This window comes from Perognathus longimembris, chromosome 16 (assembly GCF_023159225.1).
Source record: "Perognathus longimembris pacificus isolate PPM17 chromosome 16, ASM2315922v1, whole genome shotgun sequence".
Lineage (NCBI taxonomy): Eukaryota > Metazoa > Chordata > Mammalia > Rodentia > Heteromyidae > Perognathus > Perognathus longimembris.
The window spans coordinates 37,948,908-37,974,202 of record NC_063176.1 but is presented as its reverse complement, the minus strand read 5'-3'; the positions used below and the strand labels follow the sequence as shown (position 1 = coordinate 37,974,202).

The 25,295-nt window shown below is 43.2% G+C and overlaps 1 protein-coding gene across 2 annotated transcripts in view; it reads left to right on the top strand.

The window, feature by feature from the left end:
- Positions 1-747: 747 nt before the first annotated feature.
- Positions 748-25,295, top strand: part of Tbc1d1 (TBC1 domain family member 1) — a 178,123-nt gene continuing 153,575 nt past the window's right edge. Inside the window, exons 1-2 of one of the 2 annotated variants that reach the window (XM_048364432.1) lie at positions 748-947; positions 9,973-10,498. In XM_048364432.1, coding sequence (XP_048220389.1) covers positions 10,082-10,498 — 417 coding nt within the window. In that variant the 5' untranslated portion in view covers positions 748-947; positions 9,973-10,081. The remainder of the gene's footprint in view (positions 948-9,972; positions 10,499-25,295) is intronic. The other variant, XM_048364434.1, reaches the window with a different exon arrangement.

Here is a 25,295-nt window from a genome sequence, read left to right as displayed (position 1 = left end):
ACACCCCATAGGGCACGGAGCCTATGTTCTCTCCCTCCCGCCACCCCGCCCTAGGGCAGGAAGAAGGGGTGATGCAGGAGACAGCCAAGCGCCTCAGTCCCCCTCCCCGCCCCACGCCACGGGTGCTGCGCAGTTTTCACCACGGCCATTTCCGAGGGAGGAAAGGAGAGGGGCGGGGAGGCCGGGCCCCTGGGGGAGAGCCGAGGGCCGGCTGGCAGTGCCACCTGCTGAGAGCCGCTCCCGGCCCCGCCGGCGACCCGGCAGTGCCACCTGCTATAAATAGAGTGCCCAGAACAGGGTGTGCGACCACACATCCCGTCCCCGGGGCCTCAATCCCGCACGCGTCCCCGAGGGGCGGTGGCGGGGCGCAGGGGCGCCTGGAACCCCCGGGCGGGCTGAGGATGGACGGCGGGGCAGTGGGGGGCAGGCAGGGCCGGGAGGCCGCGGCGGCCCCGCATTGCAGCCGCTGTGGATCGCGGCTCTGTCTGGACCGCGGAGCAGGGTCACCCAGCTCAGGGAAGAAGGGGGTACGTCGTGTGGCCCGGACCCCGAGTCTGGAGATCTGAGCTCCGGTCCTCCCCTTCGCCTCCCCCACGCCCGCCCAGCGGGGGAGGGGGAAACGAGAGCCGGGCGCAGGCAACTCCTCCCCCTCCCCCCTCCTCCCCCCTCCTCCCCCTCCTCCCCCTCCCCCGTCGCTGCTGCCGCCGCCAGCCGACCACGGTGCCTGTTGCTGCCGCTGCCGTGGGACCCGTGGCGTCCTCCGCCGGGAGGAGAGGCGGGAGACCGGCGACGCGGTGCAGCTCCAGGAAGCGGGAAGCGAGCGTAGCCACCGGGCTGGATGGATGCCTCACTCGCCCCGGCGGTCCCCAGGATGCCCCCGAGGTCCTGCGCGCCCGGGCCCGGCCCGGGGCTCTGAGCGCACCCCCCCCTCCCGCCCCCTTGTACAGGTAGGCGCCTCCTGGGTCTCCTCTCGGGCATGGCATGAAGTCCGATCCCCTGCCCACCCCCCTCCTGCAGCATGCCCTTGGGGTTCCCCTGGCACTGGGCAGTCCAGGGGGTGGCGATCCTGATGTCCTCGCCGGGAGGGGTCTCTCGGGACTGGGAGTGGGGTCGGGCGCGAGTTGGGTGCCACCTCGTTGCCCCCTCTTTGGAGGAAAGCGAAACCTCCGTGTGCGGTGTGCGTAGCGTCGGAAGCTCCTGCAGCTCCTCCCCAACCCCTCCTCGGGGTCACCGGTCCCCCCATCTCCCGCCTCCTCCCTCCTGCCGAATGTCCCCAGAGCTCCCGAGCTCGGGAGACGGCCGGATTAGGCGGAGGAGGTTGTCCAAGTGACCCCGTGCCACCCCTTTAAAAGTTCAGGGTACTCTGCAGGAGTAACTTTGGCAGCTTCTCCGGTACGCGCAGCGTTGCTTTCTATGGGCACATCCTGTACCAGTCATTTTGAAATCCTGCTTCATTGCTTCTAGCAGTTTCCTCATCGTCTGTGTGGTCCTGAGACCTCCCCAAACTTCGCGCCGCATGGCTGTCGGCTTTTCTTAAAAAAAAAAAAAAAAAAAAAAGGAGGAAAAGATGACAGTTTATTTGCAATCCACCTAAATGTGGCTTTCCCTATTGTGATTTTATTTAAAATAGCTTGCTCTCCGGAAGTTGCTTTGAAAAGAAGAAATTGAAAGCGATGGTTGGTTGTTCCTCCTCACCAAATTGTTTAATTTTCACAGTGGTCTAGGGTTCCCTTCATAGAGCTCATTTCTCCTTTTAGAGGTGATTGGATGATTTCTTTGAGTTAATTAGGCTCAGATAGAGCTGTACAATGACCTGCTTTAATTGGGTCACACCCATGAAACTTAGCCATTGCTGCAAGTCTAAACTTAAAAACTTTTTGCACTGGTCCTAATGCTGAACATAAAGGCCCTGGTAAAGAGCCTTTGTTTAGGGGAGCAGAAACGGGCATTCTCCCCTCCACAGGTGTGAGATGGGATAGGCAAGGTTTTGTTGTGTTAGGGGAACCAGTTGTGTAGGGGAGGGGTTGGGCTAGATAAAGGAAAGGAGCACAGTTGCAGGAGTCTGCATCCATCCCTGTAGCAGGTAAATTGAAGCAAGTGAGACCTAGCACTGAAGGGCTGGGCTCAGTCAGGAGGTGTGTCTTATAGTCACCTTCCTGGGAACCCTGAAAACTATCTTAAGGCATGTAGAAAGTGCATGGGGAAAAAAGCTTGTAAAGAGGTGCTTTGACAACTGCTTGAAATGAATGCTATCCCAGTTTCCAGTCTGCCATATTTGTTTGTTTGTAAACAAAGTTTACAGAAATATCTCCAGAGCCTTCTGTAAGTAACTGTTGACATAATGTGGGCTCCAGGACTGGAGAGAGCTGTTGAGTTCAAGTGCATACTGGAAAATTCTGAATACAAAGTGATGTGTCCCTAACATGGTTAATTGAGGATAGGGAGACCAAGAATAAGTTGTGGTTCAAGGAGGAAACCGAAGCATCTGGTGAATAATGACATGACTTCACATGAACTACTTCTGTGATTTGCAGGTCACTATAAGAGGGAAACAATCACTGGCCAGACAATGAATCTGAATCCATGAAGGGTTTTGCAAATGAGCCCCCTGTCTCCCTACCATGGCATTTCCCTTTCTCCATAACATTTCTGGTTGGGTGGCACACATGCCAGTGTTCACCTTTTATGCTATAAGACAGCTTGTCAAGAAATGGGTGGCTGATGAGCCAGGACTAGCCCTTTCTTCTTCCTTGCCAGGCCAGGGATAACCGGGCTCTCCTAACAGGTAGCCCAGACAAGGAAGGCCCAAAGTTGCCATCATGTGTGCCACTGTGCAGAGCCAGATGTGGGTGGTCACTCCCATCTTCTGGAATTCCAGAAGGAGGGTTACTTGTTTTATTTCTGCTGTTGGTTTTGCCACCCGCTTCTTATGGTTCTAGAGTGTCTCTGAGTTCAAGCTCAAGCTCAAGACTTTGATTACTAAGTAGGCATGCTATTATTTGACCCATGTCCCCAGCCCTATTTGTTTTCTTTTCTTTTTAAAATAGTCTTACTTTTTTTACCCTAGGACTGTCCTCTGACTGTAGCCCTACCTATGCTTCCTGGGATTAAAGGCATGAGCCATCATGCCCAGTGAGGACTCTTATCTTTGAATGTACTTTTAATTGTATCTGTATAAGTGATAGCCCCTCAAGCATTCCTGTGTCCTTCCCAACATTTCTCTATAGGTTCCCAGTCCCTACACTTTTCAGGTTCTCCTGAGAACCTACATGATATATGTCTGCTTGGAGACTTTATGCATATATGTGTGGGTGTCTTGGCACGGTTGCTTTTGCTCTTTCTGTGTTCACTCTGCTCTTCTCAAGTTTGACAGCCACAGTCACCCCAAAACTTTTCTTGCTCATTAAAACTTGGAGAAGTGGAATCTGTCCATTCAAGGAGACTCTGCACAGCAGCTGAGCAAGGCTGGGATGCAGCTCCCTGGAGTGATGATGAAGGATTCAAGTCTTTAGTCAGAACTATTTCCTTATACCTCCCTTTTCAGGCTCTTCTTAACTCTTGCTTCTCAACTCCACATTCCAACAAAAATACATTTTCATAAGGTTTTTCACAAAAGACATGACAGTTTCCACTGTCAAGTAAAAAAAAATTATTCTGACAAGTTCTTAAAGAGTGTACGCCTTTTTCAGGTTTCAAGTGTTTATAAAAAGACCTGTCACATGTGGACCATATGAAATTATCTTGACACTTATGTTCCAGAGCAAGTGCAAAGAATGTAAGAAATATGTTTTAGCGCTAACACACACTTCATTTTGATTGTGCCTCTTTCCTTGGAGATAACCAGACATTTCTTCAAAAGCAAAGGCAAATGTTTCAGTTTATAGCAAAGTGTTGTATGCAGTTGGTGAATCTGAACTTCCAAAGTAGGTAAGCACATAGAGGTTTGTTGTTAGAATTAATATAATGTGATTAAAACAGTACCTGGTACATAGACACAATGGAAATGACTTGTTGCTACTATTTACTTTATTTTTAGACACTAAATTTACATTGCTGGGGCTACCTAAACCTTAGATAGAATAAACCAAGCTACTCCATTTAGTTGGAGGTTATTCCCTTCTAAAGATAGCATTGTATTGGGAAGGACCAAAGTTTGTGCATAAGACAGGTCTGGATTTGAATTCTGCCCTCATCCATTATTAGTGGATCTTCTGTTCTCTGAGTTGGGAGAGTACCAAAGTGTACAGAAAAGGTAACTGGTTAATAGGTATTCCATTAGCAAAGTGCTTAAGAGCAAGAAGCAACACCGGAGCCCAAAGATCTGGCTTTAAATCTAGATTCTGCTACTTTGTACCAGGACGATCTTAGGGAGATGTGCTCCCTTCCTATGTTGCCTCCTGCCTTCCCATCTCCACTTTACATTGGACATGATGGTAAATGGTATAGAATAATCCATATTTTTCAGGTTGGTTGCTAGAGTCAAATCAGTTAATACACACCTAGAACTATTCTGTGATAACCATTATCATTAATCCTGAAAACAACCAAGTAGAGAGGAATGGGGAGGGTTATATATGACCTCTGTGGGTTAATTAGCACCTCCATTCTCCACCTCTTTCTTCTGTGCAGTAATATACAAAAGAATACAAGAACTGACCTTTGACTTATGTAAGAAGGAAGCCATTCAAAAGCATCATTATTGTCCAAGTCATGTTGCTAGGCTCTCCGGGTACTAAAGCATCCACAAGTGTGAGCTTCCAGGGCTAGCTGTGATGGTGAACATCCAAGCCTCAAGGATCACTGCTATCGGGGCAGCTGCTGGGCGCAGAGTTCACTGCTCTAACTGGAATTCTGTGTAGGGAGGGAGCAAATGAAGTACCTGAGTCCGTGGACCTGCTTTATGAGTTCAGAGAACTTCAGGTGTCAGGATACTTCTGCACAGACACAGCCCCGCTCAATTAACCACCAGTTCACCAAGGGAAGTGGGAGGCCACCCCAGAACTTCCCACTTCTCCTGGGATCCCCTAGAGCTAGTCAGTGTTGACTGGTTCCTCATGTGGCTGGAAGTTGGAAGCGCCTAACCCTCCTCCCTCTGTCTTTCTCTCTCTCTCTCTCCCTCTTTTTCCCTTTTATCTTAGTGTATTTTATGTGGTGAAGACAAAATTCCGGAGGCTGTATAATTTATAAAGAAAGGAGATTTGTTTGGCTTATGATGCTGGTGGCTGGAATGTCCAGCCAGATGCACTGGCATCTGGTTAGGGCCCCCCTGGCTGTGTCCCAATACGGTGGAGAGTGTCCAAGGCAAGGGCATAGGTGAGGGTAACAGATCACCTGTCAAGACTGAAAGCAAGAGAGTGAGGAGGAACCAGGCCCCTTTATAACCACCCACTCTTAGAGAAATGAATCAATTCCTGCAGACATACTCACTCTAGGGAACCAAGCCTCTCAAGATGGAGGTCATGACCCAGTCACCTCCTACTAGATCACGCCTCTTATGGTGCCAATACCTGCCAATATGGTCATACGAGTACCTCATCAACCTTTGGATCACACACAAACCCCATGCAAACCATAGCACCCTCCCACCAGCCTTTGGGAGAGGTGAGACTGAAACTTCAGAAGCTGTGTCATTGGCAATGGCAAAGTCCACATTCCACTCTTTGTGGCTTGCTAAAGGGAGTAATGGGGGCTGGGGAAAGAGGGGGTTCCCATTAGGCAGCTTTCCAACACCTACCCTTGCTTCTCTCCTGATCAGTAGTCCCCATCCCTTCTTCATGTAGCTCCCCCTCACTTTTGTTCAGAAGAGCAGCTTTGTATCTTCCCTCTGTGTTGGGGACAGTTGGTGTTATGCATTATGAAAATGAGATTCACAGATTACAGATAGAACTTAACAAGATGAGTTTGTTTTGTTCTGCTATAAGAATGAGCTTGAGTTTGGAGATGTTAAGTAACTTGCTTTTCCAACTTGACATTTGAAAATGTCCTCTTGGACAAATTGAGGTTCTTTGCAGCTCTTGGATGGGCAACTGGGATTTGTATTGTCCTAATTCTGTCACTAAATTTGGACAAGCCACTTAGCTTCTCCAGAACCCAGTTTCACATAAGAGGGATATTTCTAAATGGCATAAGAGAACCTTGCTGATTTAAACTTTTTATGATCTTAAGTGTGTGCTTCCAGACAGAGGTAGCACAGCAGGAATCCCCAGCAAATGTTGTAAGGAAGGTAGAAATATGCTTTGGGTTGCTGGAGAATTGAAGGATTTGTGTAGAATACAAAAGAATTAGGCTTGTACACAGCACTCTACTAACAAGAAGGTAAGAGGAGACTCAATGGAGTAAAGATCAGATTATTTCTCCTGTGGATACAAAGCAGAAGAGACCTCTTTGGCATAGTTGGTTCTCCCTGAGGCTTAAGGTACAGATGGTTCTAGCTGGGGTCAAGTGCAACTGATGTGGTTTTAAATGGCTTTGCAAACAATGTAGTGGCTTGCTAGTATTATTGAAGTAGTGCACCTATCCATGATACTTATTATTGAAAAGCAATTATTATCTAGTCTAAGTTACCATGTATCATACATCAGAAATATCTGAATTGTTTCCAATGTATAGCTATGTCTGAGGTCAGACTTGCCATTTGATACTTTATAAGCAATATTAAAGCCTACTCTACTCTTTTACAGAAACTAAGAATGTGCTTTAAAAAAATAAAAAGTAGATGGTTCACACCAGAATCTTCAATTGGCACACAAATGTAAGAGACTCTTATCTCTAATACACCTGCAAAGATCTGACAGTGGAGGCATAGCTTCAGTGGTGAAGCACCAAACTTGAGAAAATAAATCTAAGATAAAGTGCAAGGTCCTGAGTTCAAGCCCCAGCAGCTAGACACTATTTTTTTCAAATAGTTTTGTCAATAAATGACAACTAATTTGATGATTATTTACCAAGTGATTTAAATGAGCAGAAAACTGAAAGTCATTTTGCTATCCTTGTTGCCACCGGATTAGTAACTGCTTCATCTGGAATAATTGATAGATGTGGCCATATTCTTTGGAGTAATTCTAGTCCTTCTGTAGGCATGTCTTGGGATTAGCAGCTGTCAACGGTTAAAACTTAAAGCCGATTCAGTTACAGGAGTGAATGTCATGCCAGACATTTAATGCCACTTTCACCTGTAAGTTGAAGAGAGAAAAGAGAGAGGACTATTTTTTTTTGGAATTCCAAGACTATTTTTGCCATAATTACTGTACATTGAAGGAAGTCAGAGATTTCACTTTCACAAAATACATTTGGACTCTTAAAGGTACTGGTTTATTTATGAACTTTGAACATTTAAAATTAAAAACATCTGAAATACATTCAGACTTATTTGAACATTACTTTTAGAATATATAGATATCTCTCATATATAAAAAAATAGGAAAAACACACATTTTAGTTCTATTTCCCAAAAAGTTAAAATATTGAGTTTTATAATCACAAGCATTAAAGAAGTTTGCAACCCTGTTGAAGGACATCTACTCAATTCTTAAAATAAATATGACTAGGTACAAAGTGCAGTAAGGACATGATGGTGGCAGCTCTGAATTACACTGGGAGAAGAGGTGATGATCATCTGAGCTATGACATTCACATGAGTTGGGTTAAAGGACAGGAGTGGGGGTGGCCGGGAGAGGATACTCGTCCTGTGTTTCTACCCATCCTGTGGGCAGAGGCACTGCCTGCCTTTGTCCGGACTGCACTGTCAGTTATGTTTCTGTAGCAAACAGCTGGGTAAGATGGAAATGGCATCTTTTTCTGGTGCCAAGCTGAGCAGGCTTCCTTTCATGATATATTCAGGTGCCCCAGGCTCAGCTTCTGCTCCTGTGGTACACTGCGATACAAGTGTCAGCTGACCTGTGAGCTTTGGGAGTCAAGGAACTGGCTGTTGCTATTGGTCCATGTAATCAATTGTCCTTTGTCTCTGACCCAGGAATTTCTTTATCTTTTACCAAGTTGTTAGCTTGTATGTAAGGAAAGCCAAGCCCCTTCTCAGTTTCCATCTGCATTACAATCCAAGGAGAGAGGAACAAGATGCCCTGTATACTGAGTCTCGCTGCATGTGGGGAACTATGTCCAGTTCTCTGTCTTCAGAGCCAAGAAGAGTGCAAAGGAGAACATGCAGAGAATGTAAAGTTAGAGATACAGACAGGATTATAATCCAAAGAGGTTTTACAGGCCACATAGAAGAACTTAGATTTCTAGGGATAGGGAAGTTAATGAGGAACTACTAGCAGAGGAGTGACCCAATGAATTCTGAGTATTTGCAGAATTAACTCAAGAAGATATGTGTGGGATACCTTTGCTACTGGTGAGAGAAAGGTAAGATGTATTTAGCTGATAAAGTTAAAAGTACTGATATAATAAAAGAATCTAAGTGACTCAATGCTATAGAATGCTAAAGTATGAACCCAGTAGTCTAAACAGGCAATACATCACAGTTGGAACAAGTGGCTGACAAAAACCCTCACCTTATGACTGAGAACAAAAGAGAAGACAAGGAAGAAGCTAAAGTCCCACTGTCCCCTCCCAATGTATCCGCCCCCGAAGACCTGAAGACCTCCTTGATGATTCCATTATCTCCTCTGGACTAAAAGCCATAAGCCTCTCTTTATGTTTATTATCTGAGGGTTTTGTTACAGTGACTGAAAGCTGACTTAACACAATAAATCAAATCAACACCAATACTGTTTATCTTACAGGAGAGAAATTCTAGGAAGAATATGAGAATTAGTTCTTTTAAATTCAGACTAGAGTGCCTAGAGGCTATGACTTACAGTACATGAAGTAAAATAGTGCTGAGATGGTGTTTAAAACCTGATAGATGGGGCTGGGAATATGGCCTAGTGGCAAGAGTGCTTGCCTCCTACACATGAAGCTCTCGGTTCGATTCCCCAGCACCACATATATGGAAAACGGCCAGAAGGGACGCTGTGGCTCAGGTGGCAGAGTGCTAGCCTTGAGGGGGAAGAAGCCAGGGAAGGTGCTCAGGCCCTGAGTCCAAGGCCCAGGACTGGCCAAAACAAACAAACAAACAAACAAAAAAAACCCAAAAAACCTGATAGATACTGGGGAAATGTTAATGGAATACGGATCTGTAGTTAAGAATCTCCAGACAGTCAGTCCCCTTTTATAATGAGTAGGGGTTGAGGGTATAGCTCAATGGTAGAGTGTTTGCCTAGCATGCATAAGGCCCTGAGTTCATCCCCTCAAAACATTAAAAAATGGTTGTAGAGCTGAATGCCAGTGGCTCACACCTGTAATCTTGGCTTCTCAGGAGGCTCAGATCTGAGGATCGTGGTTCAAAGGTAGTCTGGGAAGGAAAGTTTGTGAGACTCTTATCTCTAATAAACTAATCAGAAAAATCTGGAAGTGACAGTGTGGCTCAAGTGGTAGAGTGCTGGCCTTAAGCACAAAGAGGCTCAGAGACAGAGCCTGGGTCCTGAATTCAAGCCCCAGGACCAGGGGAAAAAAAATGGGAGTGAGTAAAATTTGAGACATAGTGTAAGTAAAAACACCTTTAAACACCTGCTTAAAGCTGGTTTGGTTGCTGGATGGCTGGCATTTTTTTTCCTACAAGACTTCTTTTTGAAGAGAATCTTTTTGGCCATGTAATAGAACAAGGTGTAAAGCCATTAGAGAAGAACGATGTTGTTTTCTATCTTGCTTGACTTTGCTATCCCTCTATTCCTATGCTTCCTAGAACTTTCCCAGTGGTGTCTTTGTATGCTATAATGAGTATGCCAGTTTCATCATTCCTATATTTTATTTCTCATGCAATTTCAGGAAAGCTTTCTAGACAGCATAGCTTACTTGGGCAACTATTTCTTCTTGTATTTGTGTTTCAGACTTTTAAGTTCTGGAATAATAACTCTCTGAAAATAGCTATTGCTATGACTTTATTCTATTCTAATGGCTCTATTTCTCCTCCAGGATTCTGTACCAAAAGTGTGTGGAATCGATTGCTCTGTTGGATTGTTCGGTTGGTCAACAATAGAAAGCCAGCAGCAAGGTTTTGCTGCGTCTCCATTCCTTTTCCAAGATGGAGCCCATCACCTTCACAGCGAGGAAGCATCCATTTCCTAATGAAGTCTCTGTGGACTTCGGCCTTCAGCTGGTGGGCTCTTTGCCTGTGCATTCTCTCACCACCATGCCCATGCTGCCATGGGTGGTGGCTGAGGTGCGAAGACTCAGTGGGCCATCCTCCAAAAATGAGCCTGCCACGAAGCAAGTGCGACTTTGGGTTTCACCCTCCGGACTGAAATGTGAACCTGACCCCGGGAGAAGTCAACAATGGGACCCGCTGATCTGCTCCAGCATCTTTGAGTGCAAGCCTCAGCATGTGCACAAACTGATTCACAATAGTCACGACCCCAGTTACTTTGCTTGTCTCATTAAGGAAGATGCTGCGCACCGGCAGAGTATCTGCTATGTCTTCAAAGCCGATGATCAGACTAAAGTAAGTTGAAAAGGGACAAAAGTGATAATGAAGTGCTGGAATGTTTTTATTGTACTGGGTCCAGGAAATGTATCATATGTAGACAGAAAGAAACAAAATCATATTGCAGTTATACATAGATTATATAACAGTACATTGGGTTTATATTTTTGAAAGATATTAGACTGGGCACCAGTGGCTCATGTTGTAATACTAGCTGTTCAAGAGGTGTAGATCTCTGAGGATCACCATTGAAAGCCACTTGCTGTGAGACTGTTATTTCCAATTAACAACCAAAACACCAGAAGCGGAGGTGTGACTCAAATGATGGAGCATCAGTCTTTTTTTTTCTTTTGTCAGTCATGGGGCTTGAACTCAGGGTCTGGGCGCTTGTCCCTGAGCTCTTTTTCTCAAGGGTAGGACTCTACCACTTTGAGCCACAGCAGTGCTACTGGTTTTCTGGTGGTTAATTGAAGATAGGAATCTCACAGACTTTCCTGCCTATAGGCTGGCTTCAAACATGATCCTCAGATATCAGCCGCCTGAGTAGCTAGGATTACAGTGTGAGCCACCAGTGCCTTGCTAGAGTGCCAGTCTTGAGCATAAAAAGCTGAGAGACAGGGCCCAGACTCTGCATTCAAGCTCCAGTACCAGCATACAAAAATAACAATTGATAGTAGAAAGTATTAGTTGGTGAGATGCTGATGGCTCATATACTTACAATCCTAGATATTCAGGAGGCTGAGATCTGAAAATCAAGGTTTGAAGCCGGACTGGCAGGCAAATCTAGAAGACTGCTATCTCCAGCTAACCAACAAAAAAGACTGGAACTGTAGGTTTGGCCAAGTGGTGGAGCAGCAACTGTGATTGAAAAAGCTAAATGTGAATATGAATATGAGTCCCAGAGTTCAAGCCCAGTACTGTACAGTACTAGGCTGATGCTGCTCCTTCTGCAAATTGCCCTTTGAAGAGCAAAGTTCCACATCAGTGATCTTCACTTTTTTTTTGGCCAGTCCTGGGCCTTGGACTCAGGGCCTGAGCACCTTCCCTGGCTTCTTCCACCTCAAGGCTAGCACTCTGCCACCTGAGCCACAGCACCCCTTCTGGCCGTTTTCTATATATGTGGTGCTGGGGAATCGAACCGGGAGCTTCATGTGTAGGAGGCAAGCACTCTTGCCACTAGGCCATATTCCCAGCCTGACCTTCACATTATTTATTTATTTATTTATTTTTTTGGCCAGTCCTGAGACTTGGACTCAGGGCCTGAGCACTGTCCCTGGCTTCTTTTTGCTCAAGGCTAGCACTCTGCCACTTGAGTCACAGCACCACTTCTGGCCGTTTTCTGTATATGTGGTGCTGGGGAATCGAACCTAGGGCCTCATGTATACGAGGCAAGCACTCTTGCCACTAGGCCATATCTCCAGCCCGTGACTTTCACATTTTTAAACTATTAACAAAGCTATCATTCTTTATAAACCACAAGAGAATATTTCTAGCTGGTTTCCCAGGGTATGACGTTCACTTTGGCAAAGGTCTTTGTAAGAACAGTGGATGGAAAGTTATTTTGATTCTATCAGGGGTTCTTATGTATGTCTTACCTTTGGCCAACTTCATGTCAGATCTTATTGGCTTATTACTGTTTAATCGTGTGATGTGTTTGAGAAAAATCTGAGATGTGGTCCAAACCCTGCTACTTTCCTTTTCACTTGGGCTTTCATTGTTATCTGCATTATTTGTAGTTCTTTACAAGCCTTGTTTAAAGCTACTTGCCCAGTTAGTAAAGATTTGTGTAGATAAAACTGAAAATACAATCCATGTAGCTACTTCTTCAACTAAGCCCACGAAAACATGCTTTTGTGTATAAGACATCACAGCTAACCCCATGCATGGGCTGAGAAATCTCTTAGCTGCCTGCCTATGTGTCTATGTGCCTACTCATCTGTACTGAGTAAGATGCCAGTGTCCATCTGAATCACCACTGTCCACAAAGCCTAAGTTCTTCATAATCTCAAATTTAAAATATGAATTGAGGCTGAGTGCTGTGGTGGAGGTCAGGAGGATTGTGGTTCCAGGCTAGCCTAGGCAAAAAGGTAACGAGACTCCATCTCAACTAACAAGCCAATCATGTGGTCATACACCTGTTATCCAACCACTCATACCTATGTATGCAACATGCATATATATGTAGGCACAGAAATGCTAATGATTTCCTTCTGCACTTTGTTGCTTTATTTTGCATACTCTTCAAAGTGTGACTTCCATGAAGAATTAATGTTGTTGGTTCTAAGTGTAGTTGGCTCTTCATAGCCACAGATTCCGTGCCTATGGATTCAACCCACTTCAAATAGAAATTTTCTTGGCAGCACTGGGATTTGAATTCAGAGCCTTCTGCTTGCTAAGCTGGTGCAGTAGTTCTAAGCCATGCCTCCGGCTCTGTTTTTTCACTTGGTTATTTTTAGGATAGGGCCTCATTTCTTGCTCGGGCTCAGACCTAAATAAAAAGAGAGGGAGATCTGCCTACTTTTAGGCTTCTTGTTATCTTTATGGTCATAGGCACAGCCACCACATTTTCCCAATCTCAGTCTCCCTGTATCTTGGGATATGAGTCAGAGGCCACTGCTCCCAGCTATGGGTTGGGAAGGAGTCTCATGAACTTTTTTGTTCTGTCTGTCCTGGAACCACAGTTCTCCTGTTCTCAGTCCAAGTAACTACTGGCATAGTGACTGACCCTGATTCCCCAGAGATAGAAGACATTTTACTAGAAAATTACATCTGTATGGAGCATGTATTGACATATATTTTTCTAGGCTTTAAACAATACAGGACAACAACTATTTACATAATATTTTCATTGGATTTGGTTTTAAGGAATATAGAGGTGATTATATAAGAGAATTGTACCAGTTATATGAAAATTGTATGCTATTTTGTGTGAGGGATTTGGGAATCTGTGGCTTTGGGTATCTGGGGTGGGGGGGGCAGGGGTTGTTCTGGAACGAATCACCTGCAGATACTGAGAGACAGCAGATTTTTGGAGGTGCACATTTGTTCATTGGTTTTCTAATACGTTGATCCAGTGATTGATTGCTGCTGCTCAAGAAGTTATTAGTAGAGGCTACCAGGAAGTCAGCTATTGTCAGCAGGAAGTCAGTCTAATTCCCCAACAGGGAATCAGACCAGCTGGCTCATGATGGCACATGATGGGAAAACCAATAGAGCATGATGGGAAGACAGAATAAAGCCTGATACACACCGAGTATAGAGAAATCTGTGTGTGTGTGTGTGTGTGTGTGTATGCAATGCCCAACTTGGTGCTTGAACTTTGGGCCTGGACGCTGTCCCTGAGCTATTGTGCTCAAGGCTACACTTGATTCATAGCTCCACTTTTTGACTTTTTGGTGGTTAACTGGAGATAAGAGTCTCATGGACTTTCCTGTCCAGGCTGGCTTTGAACCACCAACATTAGAACTCAGTCTCCTGAGGTGCTAGGAGCCATCAGTGCCCAGAGAGAGGCTATGAAATAAAGCATAGTATGGAGTGCAAAACCACCATTTCCCACAAAGACTACAATGGCTTTAAAAAAAAAAAAAGTCTATACAACCTTCTTTTTTTTTTTAATTGTAAAGGTGATGTACAGAGGGGCTACAGTTACATAGTAGGATAATGAGTACATTTCTTTTTGAACAATGTTACCCTTTTTCATTTTCTCCTGCTTGCCCCCCCCCACCAAGTTGTAAAGTTCATTTCCAATGTAGGGTCTAGTGAGTATCACTACTGCATTGGTTCACCCTTTGCCCCACCATTTCTGTGATTCCCCTTTCCTTCTGCAAATCAGATAAACTTATATACAAGACAAAGGGTACAGAAAAAAAATTTTTAAAGTGAAAACAGGGGAAAAGGAAAGAAAAACATAACTGCAACCAGTGCAATATAAAAACCTCTTGTTTCCATTTCTTGGAAATATCTTGATATAAATCATTATTCTCAGGCCACTCAGATGAACATGACATGCTCACTGTGGGAGGGACTAACTTCCTGGATTCCAATCCTTCCTCTGGCCACATATGAACTGGGTAGTTTTTGGCAACGGAGTCTGTTTCCTTATCTGTACAATTGGAATAATTACAGCATTTATCTCCTGCAGGAGCAGGGAGGACTAAATGAGGTAGTTTGGGACCTGGAACTTAGTAAGCGGGCTGTGGGGTACTGTTCAGTGGTGGAGTGCTTGCCAGGCATGCAAGGAATCCTGGGTTTTTTCTAGCAAAAGAAAAAGTAAAGTAAAGAAACAACTTAGTAACCATTTATGACCATAACAGTTTAAGCAAGAAAGATTTCCTGGAAGCAGATTAAGTGCCAGTTTCACTTCAAGTATTTGGTAAAAAGAAAAAAAAATAAAACATCCCAAGTTGCATAGTTTCACCTAAAGCATGAAATCCTGGTCATTCTTGAGCAACAATACAAACCAGACTCTCACAAAACCACAGAAATAAACTTAACAGCGCTTGTAATTTGAACAGACTCCAGAATGAAGATGGGAGAACTGAACAGGCCAGTCTTACCTCAGGACAGTTTTCTTGGTAGAAGGTTTTTGCGTAAAATAATTGTTCAACACTATATACATCTGGCACTTTTCCCAAAGTCTTTTACGTCTTCTGTAAGCAGGCTCTGGCCAGTTATTTGGCTATTTGACAGGATGGAGAGATTTATAAGTAAAATTTGTAAATTCTGGGCTTCCAATCTCACTGAAGGTAGAGAATTGGCCACACTCTATATTCTAAAAAAGCCATAGTTGGAATATGAATTAGGTCTTAAGTTATTTTTGGCTGGCCTCCAATTTTTACCAGCACAGACTGTCATTACCCAGAGAATAAATCACTGCCTACCTTTTATAAAATGATAAAAGAGTTATTTGTAACATAGCTACTTCTATCTGGGATTCTGTTGTCCTCAGAAACAGAATGGAAAAAGTCATTGGCCTTGATTCTCTTAGGTTCTTGGACCCCCTCCTCCTCATACACCACATCTCATAATAAAAGATTATCTGTTGGAGAACATGTCAATCTCCACTGTCAATGCTCTCCGCTCTTTGTAACATTTACTCAGTGGAAGAATTCTCCCCAGAAAAGCCTCTTCTAAACAGATGAGGTCAGCACTGACTGCGCATGCCAGGGTCAGAAGCACCAACTCCTGTCTGGGAGGAAATCCTTTGATCAGCATGTAAATGAGTTTACTGAGGAATGTCTAGGGAGTGGAGGGCCAAGGGGGGAGTCATCTTACAGTCATCCCGTGGCACGCCACTTTCCCCGTATAGTCCCTACTCTAGTGTTCCATGCACAAGAGTTTTCATGACCAAATGGGGTAGGGGAAGCATCTAAATGGCTTTTGGTTCAAGGACCACTTTTCACATTTCCAAGGTTATTAAATATCCCAAAGAACACAGTTTAAAGCACTATTCACCCCATTTGAAATTAAAACCAAGTTCTTCTAATGATACTGATATTTAAATTTACTTAAAAATAGAAATAATAAACTTCCCACATGTTCACATAAATAATACTTTGTGGATAATAACTATATTTTCCAGAACAAATAAGTAGGGCACATTTTTGTTTTATGTATTATTTTATTATTTCTTAATCTCTAATATCTGGATGAGTGGAAGCTGACTAGATTCTTCTAAATGTCTGTAGTATCCATTTGTTCTGTTTGTGATGTGTCACTCCGGTGGGGTCTTTGGGAAATTTGGCCTCACAGAGATATACAGGGAAGAATGGAGAACTTGTGGCTATTCTTCTTAACACTACAAGTCAACAATGGTAGGTTCTTAAAGGTTAGTTGCCATATGAATGCTGCAGCCCTAACAAAGCCTTTTTGCACTTTGTTATAGTACCACCCATTAGCCTGTGTTATATTTTCATGCCCCTATGACTCTGTACCACCATCATGCATTGGCTATTTGGAAAATATTGTTTCATTGAGTTATGCAAACCACACTCCAATGACTGCTTTATTAAGAGAACCCCTCTTCTTATTTGTTTTCCCCAAATGGTACCCTGGTGCATTAAAAGCTCTACAAACGCTTGCAGAAAGAAAACTAATTTTTCTGGGTTCAGTTTTCCCCACTCAAGGCGCCATAGATTACCTCTTCTCATGTCAAACACCCACAGACCTCCTTCTCCACATGTAGTATAAAGCTCTAGGTTGTGGCAGTCCTTTTGAGTCTTGTCTGTGGTGAGATAGGATGGTAACATGGCTAGCCAAGTGACCCTGACTGGATCTCTGCTCTATCACCTCACAAAGAAATCAAGAGTTCTTTTGAGGCTCAGGACTAGAAAAACTGTCAAGTCAGAGAAACATCTGGAGGCCCTTCAGCATTACCTCCTCCACTAACAGCTGCATTAAGAGCTTCTGGTCTGTCGCTCAGTCCAAGGCAACTTCAGCTCATTCCTAAGAGTGGTTACACTTTAATCCTTGTAACGATGGGGTTCTGCTTCCATCAGAGAGACTGCCTAGGGCGCAGAGGAAGTATAGGAAGTGTTGGGTCATGGCTTCCAACTTCATTGCTGTTTTATGGCTATCAAAGGGAAGAATGGCCAGTGGCTCATGCCTGTATTCTTAGCTAGTCAGGAGGCTGAGATCTGAGAATCACCATTCAAAATCAGCCTAAGCAGAAAAAGCAAAGAAGCCAGGGAAGGTGCTCAGGCCCTGAGTCCAAGGCCCAGGACTGGCCAAAAAAAGAGAGTACAAAACCTTGAGTACAAAGCCACAGTACCCCAGCACAAAGAAACCATGCTGAAGAATTTGTGATCTGGGGGTGAAAGTTCTGGAGTGCACAATGCTAGTTTTGAAATGTTCTTATCTATGCTTCCTTCTACAGATGATGGCTATAATGCTTTAGTTTCAGACAGTCTTCTCGGTTTTTTTTTTTTTGCTATTTGGGGAAGGATTCTCAGAATATGTTTTTTACTTGTGTTTTGGGGAGACTGTTCATCTATGTTAAACTCCCATTGGACCCCTTCAATCCCACCCTGGTATACAAGATAGCCTCTTATTTGAGGTTCCACAGCAGCTGTGTCTCAGTACATGGCTTTAGGGACCAGTATATTCAGGTCAGCTAATCAACATGATGGTTTGCCATATTAGACAAAAGTCTGCTGCTGTGTGAAATGGTTGGCAGGGATTTTTTTCATCTATACGAAGAATGCCCAGGACCGCATGAACTTGGATGTATTTGTTGGAAGGTTTTGATTCATGACACTGGATTGATTACATATTTATTTTTGACTTTGATAAATGAGTCTACAGGCTTCAGAAGCATCGGCTTTAGGAGATACATGCTTGGGTAATTTTGAAAAGTCTTTTTTATTTTTCAGTGCATTTTTCAGCTTTAAATCACTTTGCCTTTTTTGCCAAATTGCTCTGGGTTTGAGAATTGCTTTTAAAAATAAATCCATTGCTAAGAATAGACTTTACAAATATCATGGACCTAAAATTGACTTGATCATGAAAGAATTTATTTATAGCCTAGACCTTTACTATCTGAGCAGTCATCAGCAGCCCTGTGGTTACTGAGCATTTGAAATGTTAATCTCTATGGATTGGAGTTCATTTCACCTGTTTCTATTTCCTTTTTCTTTGTTTTTGGTAGTGGGGGTACTGTGCTGGGGTTTGAACTTAAGCCCTTATATTTGCTAAGAAGGCAGTCTTCCACTGAACTACACTTTCAGCCCCTTTCCCTATCATAATTAGTTATTTTTGAGCTAGGGTCTTGCCTCTTGCCCTGATATGCATCAGGATCACAATCCTCCCATTTGAGGCTAGGATGATGGGTATGTGCTACCATATCCACCTTCTTCTGTTAAGATAGACTCCTGTAGGCTTTTCTGTCTGGGCTGGCCTGGTACCTCAGACACTCTGATCTCAGCCCCCAAGGGTAACAGGTTTGGGCACTGTACCATACTATCAGTTGGAAAGTAGTCTCATGAACTTTTTTGTCTAGGGTGGTCTCACATTATGATCTTCCCCATCTCAGCCTCCCAAGTAGCTGAGATTATATGCTTGAGCCACCAATGCCCATCCATTTTATTTAAAATGTCTTCTAGAGAATTTTAAATCACTTATGCACCTTGATCTGTTTGCATTGGTAAGATGGAGATTAGACTGGCTACCTGGCAAGTATTTCTGGAAATAGCCTGAATTCTAGTCACAGAGGGACCTCAGCTTCTCTCGTTGGTTTGCTGCCTTCTCTTTGTTAATGCTAGCATTTTGCTTAGAGATCTTTTGTAGTTTTTTTTTTCCTTCCAAACTACAATGTGTAGTAGTGAATCAGCACCACATGGACCACTATTTTAGGACATACTGAAACCCACTAGCTGGAATTATCGTGTTTATTCAGAAGCTTCCTTGTTTACTGTCTGTTTTCCTGCTTAAGCCCCAAGAGAGCGGTCCCATGCCTGTCTGGCTTTTCATTTGTGGATAGTGTGTGGTGCATAGGAGCACTTTGTGGATGAAGAATGTCCCCTTTGTATGCTCATCCTTGAAAAGGCACTAACTCCTCTCTGCATTTTTTTTATTTCCTTAATCTGATCTCACCTAGACAGTCCTTGAATTAGTGTTTGCACAGAGGCAGAAGCACTAGATAGGTCTTGTAAGGTCCTGACTTGTGCAATCATAGAGGCTGAGACCCCCGTGACCTGCCATCTGCAAGTCAGAACAAGTCAAGGTATAGTTTAACCTATAGCAGCTGAAAGCTGGAGAGAACCTCTGGCACAGATTCTACTCTGTGTCTGAAGGCCTGAGAACCCAGAGTTGCATGGGAAAGAGGAAGTCAGTGTTCTGTTTATGCAGTCAAGCAGAGAAAGAATTGACTTCCTTCCGCCTTTCTGTTCTATTTAAGGTTTTGAATGAAATCTCCAACTCTGAGTAGGGATGTCTGCCATACTCAGAATAGCAATTCAAATGCTAGTCTGTTTCAGAAAAACTGAGACTTAATGTTGAATTTGCTATCTGGGCATCCCATAACCCAATCAAGTTGATATACAGCTACCCACCCCTTTGCAACAACACTCTTAGGTCATTTCCTTATTTTTCCTTTTCTGCTTCACCATCATAGGGATTTCTAGTTCAATCAAGATTTTGTTCTTCGATCCCACCCACCCTCCTGAGCTGTGTTCCTTAAGCATCTTAATGTAAGTCAGGTGCTAGAGACTCATGCCTGTAACCCTCACTACCCAGGAGGCTGAGATCTGAGGATCATGGTTCAAAGCTAGCTGGGGCAGAAAAGTGTCTGTGAGACTCTTATCTCCAATTAACCACTCAAAAATGGGAAGTGATGCTGTAGCTCAAGTGGTAGAGCAGTAGCCTTGAGCACAAAGAGACTCAGCAATCAGTGCCTAGGTCCTAAGTTCAAGCCCCACAACTGACAACCAAAAAAAAAAAGAAAGAAAAATGTCTGTATAGGATAATTATCATTGCCTCTCAGTCCCTTGAATTCTGCACAGTTCTCTTCTTAGGTTTTTATGTACACACAATTTTCCTAGTATTTACTGGTGATAGTTGTGGAAGAAATTTCCTGAAGGCTGATTAGACTTTACTGCTGAGAAACTTGTTCTTGTTTGTAAGTCCTTTCAGCTAAAATATGAGTCCATTTGCTTTGCAACAATATTTTATTCCAAACGCAATTTTCTAATTATGGAAGTATTTACATTAAATGTTAAAATTAAAAATTGGTACCAAAAAGTTGAAAGTAATTTTATAAGTTGAAAGTAAAAGCCTTCCCTTACTCCCATTTCCTAGAAAGAAACCAACATCAAGATTTGTAAATATCCTTATAGGTTTTATCCCATTTTTTATATAAACAGATGTTTCTATATGAAAAATTAAAAAAAAATTTTACTACTGTTTCCTCCTCTCTCCTCTCTTTGCCTCTGTGTCTGTCTTTCCATACATGTGTCTATATTCATGCATTTGTTTTTAACATCTTTTATAGCAGTAGAAATATATTGTGTTTTCGGTATTATAGTTGTCCCTTCTGTGCTCTGCAAAAAACGAAGGCTGTTTTGGTGACTGTGACGGAGCTTCTGTTTGTGTGGGCATCATCATGGCTTAGCTCTGGTCATACCATTTGAGTTGTAAAAATAGAATGTGCATGACCAGTGGGCAGAAAGTGACTCTCACCTGTTTAGCATAAAAATGGGTCAGGATTTTGGACAAAGCCTGGCCTCAATGACATGGGATGCTGAGGCAGAATTGAATTCTATCCCTGATGGCAATTTAGTGGGAACCACTAAGATCTGCTACCAACAGGAGATCTAATGTTCATACAGGAGTTGGCTGCTCCATTGTATGTTGCTGTGGAATATCTCATTGTGTCTCTGATGAGATCTACCAAAAACCTAACAGAGTAGACTATATGTAAGAAGTTGTGTGATAACTATTTGTGGAAATCAATAAAAGAGTATATGTGGTATATCAAATGCTAGTGAACAGAGAAGAGAAGGGAGCCAGACTTCGCTGGAAGAGACAGAAAGCTGGGAGCTAGAGGAACCCTGGATTTCTAAGAAGCAAGGGAAACTTGGGCAGGTGCTGGCTTCTCATTCCTCATATGATCCAGTCTTTCAGGTCTCTCAAGTGATAGAATTATGGGTGTACCATAATTTAGCCAGCCCTTGTTAGTGGTCATTTAGATTTTTTTTCGGGGGGGGGGGTAGTTCCCTTCTTCTCTATATCTGTTTTATATCTGCTTTGAAGCAAATACAATCAATTAATGCAGATTAACAGAAACAAGGCTCCTCCCCCAAAAGGAAATATCCTGTGAATATTTCAGGGCCAATCCCCTGAGTCCAAGCCCATCGTGTTCCTAGGCCACTTTTGTGATGTTAAATTTCAAACCAGAGATTACATTTTAATTCTCCTGGCATGTCTTTGATGGGATTCAAAGCTTTAAAAAATAACAGTAAGTGGAGACCAACATGCAAGCGAACAAATGTCACACCCATGTGATTCCCACTCTCAAAGTTTGAGATAGAACAGGCTTTTTCTCTAATCTGTTCTCCAAAACTGGATGTATAAATAAATATACACTCCCTCTAACAATAATAAAAATGATTTTTCAATTATAGACAACACATACAACTTTTTAATTTCTCATTGCACATATAACTCTTTTTTTACATATCAGCATCATTCAACATAATTACCAAGAATTACTTAATAATTTTCCTGTCAGGTTTGTGATGATAATGTAGTACTCACAACAAAATATCAAGAAGAGGAAGAAAAATTGCAAGAAAATGGTTCCTATGTGGGGACTTGAAGGTTACATTCTCTCTCTCTCTCTCTCTCTCTCTCTCTCTCTCTCTACCAGAAACACACAACTTAGAAATGAAAAGCTCAAAAGAAAAATAATCCAATAAATTCCAAGTTTTGAATTTAACTGGATAGTTTTTATGCAGTTAAGTACTGGGAAAAGAACATCCATACCAATTTAAGGCGTATAGCATCATCCCTAGGGAAAAATTACATGCACAGATTTCTCTGAACAAATCCTCTACTGTAAATGTAGAATCTGTGGTGTCATCTGCTGCATAGTTTAGGTATATAAGCTTCCTCTAAATGAATGTATTAAGTACTGTCTACTCTCACTTTACATGTAAATATTTTCATACCAAGCAGAAGCTTCTTCTTTAGTGTCTCTGCTGTGTGCTAGACAGTGTGTTAGGTGTGGTGGGCAAGTAACCCAAAAAAGAGCCTGTGTCCTTGAGTAGATAGAACCTGGGGGCTGTGGAGCTAGGGTAGGGGTTTAGGGGACAGTTGCAGACAGTGTTTCAACATCTTCCAGCACGGGGCAAAGGGCAAACTTGTGTGCGGGGTACAAGGAGTCTCTCTGGGAAGCCATCTTGGAGAACATGATATGTGAGCTATGCCTTTAAGAGGAATGAGAATCAGATGAAGGAGGCTAATCACTGAGCCATGGTGAGGCTAGGAGTGGCAGAAAGAGGACAGAGAAGGGACAGAGACATAGGTAGATGGAGCTCACCTGTGGTGATTGGAGCTTGGGAGTGGTTGATAGTGTCAGAAGATGAGGGAATACTGAGAACGTGAATGCTTCAGGAGGTGGGTAGGGAAAGGGAAGGGGAATCCAAAAGGGAATATTAAGGGAGGAGGAAGCTTGTGAGGTGGTGATGTCACAGAAGCCAATGAGGCAGGGGACGAGGACAGCAAGGTTAAGAACAGTAATGAAGGTCAGATACTGGCCTGTAATCCTAGCTACTCAGGATGCTGAGGTCTGAGGATGATAGTTCAAAGCCAGCCCAATCAGGAAAGTCCAGGAGACTCTGTTTCTCTAACTAAATAGCAAAATGCCAGAAGTTGGAGCTATGGCTCAAGTAGTTGAGTGCTAGCCTTGAAATGAAAAAACTTAAGGGCAGTACCCAGGGCCAGGTTCAAGCCCCAGTACCAACACATAACAAAACAAACCAACAATAATGCAGTTTGTAAAAGTAACAGCTGACAATGCTGGTCAGGGTTGTATACTCAGAAGGCTAAAGAAGGAAGATGGCAAGTTCAAGGCCAGAGTGGGTTACATAGAGAGACCCATCTCAAACAACAACAAAAGAGCTATTAGCTGACAAATCTTTCCTAGATTTGGTGGTATGGGTGACCATTGAAGGTCTTTGGCAATGAAATAGTCATGGAAGTAGATGCCAGAGTTTGGTCAAGTATGGATGAAGGTCAAAGTTATGGAGATGACATTTGTGACTCAGTGAGTTATACTAACCCTTCTTCAAGCCTCCCTCCTGCCTTCCCTTCCCGCCTTCCTTCTGTCTCTTCCTTTTTCCTTCCCTCTCTCCCTCCCTCCCTTACTCTCCTTTTCTATCCATCTCCCTTTCCCTCCCCTCTCCCTCTCCTCTCTCCTGTCCCTTCCCTTCTCCTTCTCTCCCACATCAAACTCAGGATTCCTGTATGCTAAATAAACACTCCATGTTGAGCAACACCCCCAAGCTCTGTATCTATTGAGCAGAGAATCATTTCACTTTGTATTTTCCTCCTTTTTAATCTCCTTTCTCTGTTAATGTTAAAAATGGCAACCACAACTAATTTGTATGGTTGTTTGTGATTTACAAAGTACTTCTGCATATAGTTAATATGAGTATTATGATTAATTAATATGGAAGTTTAGACACATAGGTTCTAGAACCCTATAATTTCAACCCCTCCTTGATATTGAGGAAATTATGGCTCCAAGAGCCTATGGCTTATTAGATTTCATTATTATTTAGTGGAGTTCTGAAACTCAAAGCCAATCTGATTTTTTCTGCGCAACTCTAATTACAGGGTGGAGGGGTTGATGAGGCTCAGTTAACTCTGTTAGAATTCAGTGCTGTGGAACTTTAACCCAAGTGAAGTCCTGTGCCTTTAAACCATTCTGACTCACCCATGTGCTAGTTTCTGGCAGGCAATAAACCAAACCACAGACACTCCACCTTGCTGGAAATTGCCTCAGACTCCTTAGCATGGTTCTCATCATGACTTGGACTTGCTCCTACTTCCTTTTCTGAGTCTATGTAGCTTCCTCCTCTTTGATTTTTGCTTCCACTAGAGGAACAACAACATCCCCCTCCCCTCCCTCCCAACACCCTTTCTTACCTACTCTATCAGTGTGTTTTCCACTGGGGAAGACCCATGATTAATTAGCATATCCTTTACCTGGGACTCTGTGATTGGCTGAGAGGTAGGCTTGTGATCCAAGCCAGGCAATCAGTCAATCCTAGGAAAGCATCTCTCTCTGTAGGATCACATTGGCCACTGCCTGGAAAGAGCTTGTGTGATTAAAACAAACATGGTGGCAGCACAAGTTACAAGGTTTCCAACATCCTCCAGGCTGCAGGAGGAGCTCCTCATACTTGTCAAGTGCATGAGCCTCAAAGATCTCACTTATGTTTAATCCTTTTGAGGTGAGTAGCATTTGCAACCTCAAGAGCATTAACTATTACTCTTTTTAGCCTCACTTTACTCCTGTACAACACCATGGCCTGATGGCATGGACCATGGATCATGTGTTTCCTGACTTATCTTTCACAGGCAGAGTCTTATCCTCTTCATTTATACTGCTGAGTTTTATTCTTGACAAACTCATAACCTATCTGCTGGCAACTGGCATTTTTCAGTAGACATGTGGCCGAACCCTACACACTCAAAAGATGGGAGAACCAGAAAGAAGTGAAAGAAAAAAATCATGCATTTTTATTGTAAAGTTGACACATGATCATTTTAAACAACTTGAAAAAGACACACAAAACTATAGAAACAAATAGTAAAGTCACCAGAAACTACCCTTTCATCACACCATTCAGATACTTGACTTTCATGAAAGTTCAACACAAATAAATAACATTATTCAATATCAGTAGTTTGGAATCAATTTACTCTATGTAACAAAAGATAGACATTGGTCCTAGAAAGTACCCCTTATCTGCCTTCGACATGTTAAAAATATTCAATTCATTTACTGCAGATTTATGGGCTTCTGTTTGGAGGACATCCATCCTGCTGAATTAGCCAGATGGTGCCCTCGAGTGGCACTATGATTATCCATCACTGATAGAAAAAAACCTGTTCCATAATCTGTCTGCATTAGCTCTAACTGTTTGGAAGGAAGGTGTATGCTTTGGAAGGAAGGTAACCTATGAGGAAAGCACACAGCAGGACCTCATGAGGGGTCCAAACGGGGACAACATTCCTTCCTTCTGGATCTCTTGGGTGTTCTTTGCCTCTTGGTGCTTTAGGTCATGTCTCACTGATTTAGCACTACACTCCA